This window comes from Sinocyclocheilus rhinocerous, unplaced genomic scaffold, assembly GCF_001515625.1.
Source record: "Sinocyclocheilus rhinocerous isolate Xijiao unplaced genomic scaffold, SAMN03320098_v1.1 scaffold1420, whole genome shotgun sequence".
Classification (NCBI taxonomy): Eukaryota; Metazoa; Chordata; class Actinopteri; order Cypriniformes; family Cyprinidae; genus Sinocyclocheilus; species Sinocyclocheilus rhinocerous.
In genome coordinates this window covers 225,236-227,540 of record NW_015666537.1, presented here as the reverse complement: position 1 = coordinate 227,540, position 2,305 = coordinate 225,236, and the positions used below count along the sequence as shown (strand labels likewise).

At 39.7% G+C, this 2,305-nt stretch overlaps 1 protein-coding gene across 1 annotated transcript in view; it reads right to left on the bottom strand.

Moving 5' to 3' along the window:
• The window catches only part of LOC107732586 (catenin delta-2-like), an 88,101-nt gene that overhangs the window by 36,035 nt on the left and 49,761 nt on the right, over positions 1-2,305 (bottom strand). The window contains exon 9 of the mRNA XM_016543950.1: positions 690-1,005. Coding sequence (XP_016399436.1) covers positions 690-1,005 — 316 coding nt within the window. The remainder of the gene's footprint in view (positions 1-689; positions 1,006-2,305) is intronic.

Below are 2,305 nucleotides of genomic sequence, written 5' to 3'. Positions count from 1 at the left end.
GTCTCTGCACTCGCCTATCAAGTCTTGTCCCGCGCCGCACTCTGTTGCGTCGGGTCTCGCGGGAGCAGGTCTCTGATCCACTGGCACTTGACTCGACAGTGCCTGTGCTACATCCTTTTTAGGTCTCTAGATTATAAAACACTGCATTCTGTCAGCAATGTAACGCGGCAGTAACGTATAGACACCTCGGCTTGTATCTATACTCTAATTACTATTTTGAACATTATAACGCGTTAAATTACTCCGTTACTAAAAAAGTAATCAAATTACAGTAACGCGTTACTAAGTAATGCGTTACTGCCCAACACTGTTTACAAATAACGTGCCGAAAAAATAAGACTTTGGAATTGGATTGTTTTTATTCATAAGTTTTTAGTTTTTGAGAAGTCATATTTCTATGACCATGTGTTATAGATGCTTTTCTTCTGTATTCAGTTGACACCAGATATCCTGAATTGTAATTAGCCATATTAGTTCTAATTTCTCTTTACCTAAGGACAAATAAAATTAAACAATGGCACAGCTTACCCCACTCTCCCCTACAGTGTCTTAATTGACAACTTGTGCATGTGAAGCTCTGTTTGATTTGTTAATCACACAGCCTGTCAGTTCGGCTCTAATTCTCACTAACTGGCTGAGATCTCCATACGCAGTTCCTTCTAAATGCATTAGACAGTGGGAGAACTCACCTGGGGTCCTTCTGGATGCTGTCCACAGAGGGCGACCTGACCAGTGTTGCCTCCGGGGGCAGAGCAGGTCCCGATTTGCTGTAGGGTGAATCTGTGGAAGGGCAGAACTGTAGTGTACGGTAGGGGTTGGCATAGTCGGCGGTGGAGGCACCAGGGCCAGTGGCGTAGCCGGCACTGGGGAATGTTCCTGTGGCGTTCTGGCTTCCCGTACGCTGCAAGGGTATGGAGTCAACACCAGGAGAGGAAGGGGCTACAACAGGAGAGTAGGGACAGAGCAGAAAGTTCAGGACCTGGTCACAAAACTGGTTCATTGGATCTTTGGGTGCAGCAAAAGGTGAAAACCGTTACATGTTGACCAGGTATTACAATCATAAGAGAGGAGAAGGAGGACAGGAGGAGTAAAACAGAACAGAAAGGATGTTAAGCCATCAAAATAACAAACTGACCCGTAATGATAGCTCTTCAGTAGGTGCTTTATTAGCTTGTCTGAGTGTCAATGCAAAACTGTTTTTTTTTTTTCTCTCTGGCCTGCTTTTGTTCAGATTTGAACAGCTACCCAGAAACCACCACTGACGGCTGTTCATCCTGATGGCAGAGTTTTCCAGTTGACTGGAGCTCAGAGCTATGCTGGAAGCACTCCCACTTTAAAGTCAACAAGAACATTTACTTTTTATTGCACAAGCCTGGTGTGCATGATTTTATTTTTTATTATTCCAAATAAAAAAATTTACACTTTTTGAAATGTTAATTTGTTTATTCTTTTATTTTTTATGTCATGTCAGCACTAAAGGCTATTTTCATAGCAAAACAGGATAGTTTAAAACACAATGCCAAGCAATAAACAAACACTTACAGCATACAAATTGGTATGAAATACTTTAATATGATAGAAATTATGAAACTTTTTCTAATTGGACCTTTTTAAAAATGTCAAATAAACCTTTTTTACATGATGTAACCATTCCCTATTAATTTTCAACACTTCCCTTGCAATCATATGACTCCATTTTGGTATGTAACACCCACTCTTTAGAATCCAATAAATTCCAAATCTGTATCCTATCCCAGTGTTTCTCAACTGGTGGGTCGCGGAGTGTACAGTCAAAGAAACATCTACAAAAAGAAAAAACGTAATTCTAAATGTTTTTCTGATGCGAGACTTTTGTTTTGAAAAATGTGCGTGAAAGTTGCTGACACTTTTTTTTGCAGTTTAAGTAAAGACTGCCTGAGAAAAACGTGCTGTCCCGATTCAGTATCTGCAGTCAGATGAGATGTTGTCAGGCTTAATGTCAGTCTCATTATTCTATCGTTATTTTTGTAACTTGTTATGAAATAAAAAGTCTCTCACCTCAGAAAATTGAACTATCCTGTCCTGTCAGACGTTATACTCTTCAATTGCACGCACTCTTCAATTGCTCGCGCAAATGCGGCAGCGCACGCTGTACATCATTTCACTAAAGCGCAAAAGAAACTAGGAGCATGCAAAGTGTGAAATAAAAATAAAGTACCAATAAATCACATAACTGGTACTTTGTGTGTTAGCTGGGAAGGATTTGCATGAAGGTATGATATTTTTTTAAACAAATTATATATATATATATATATATATAAGTGGG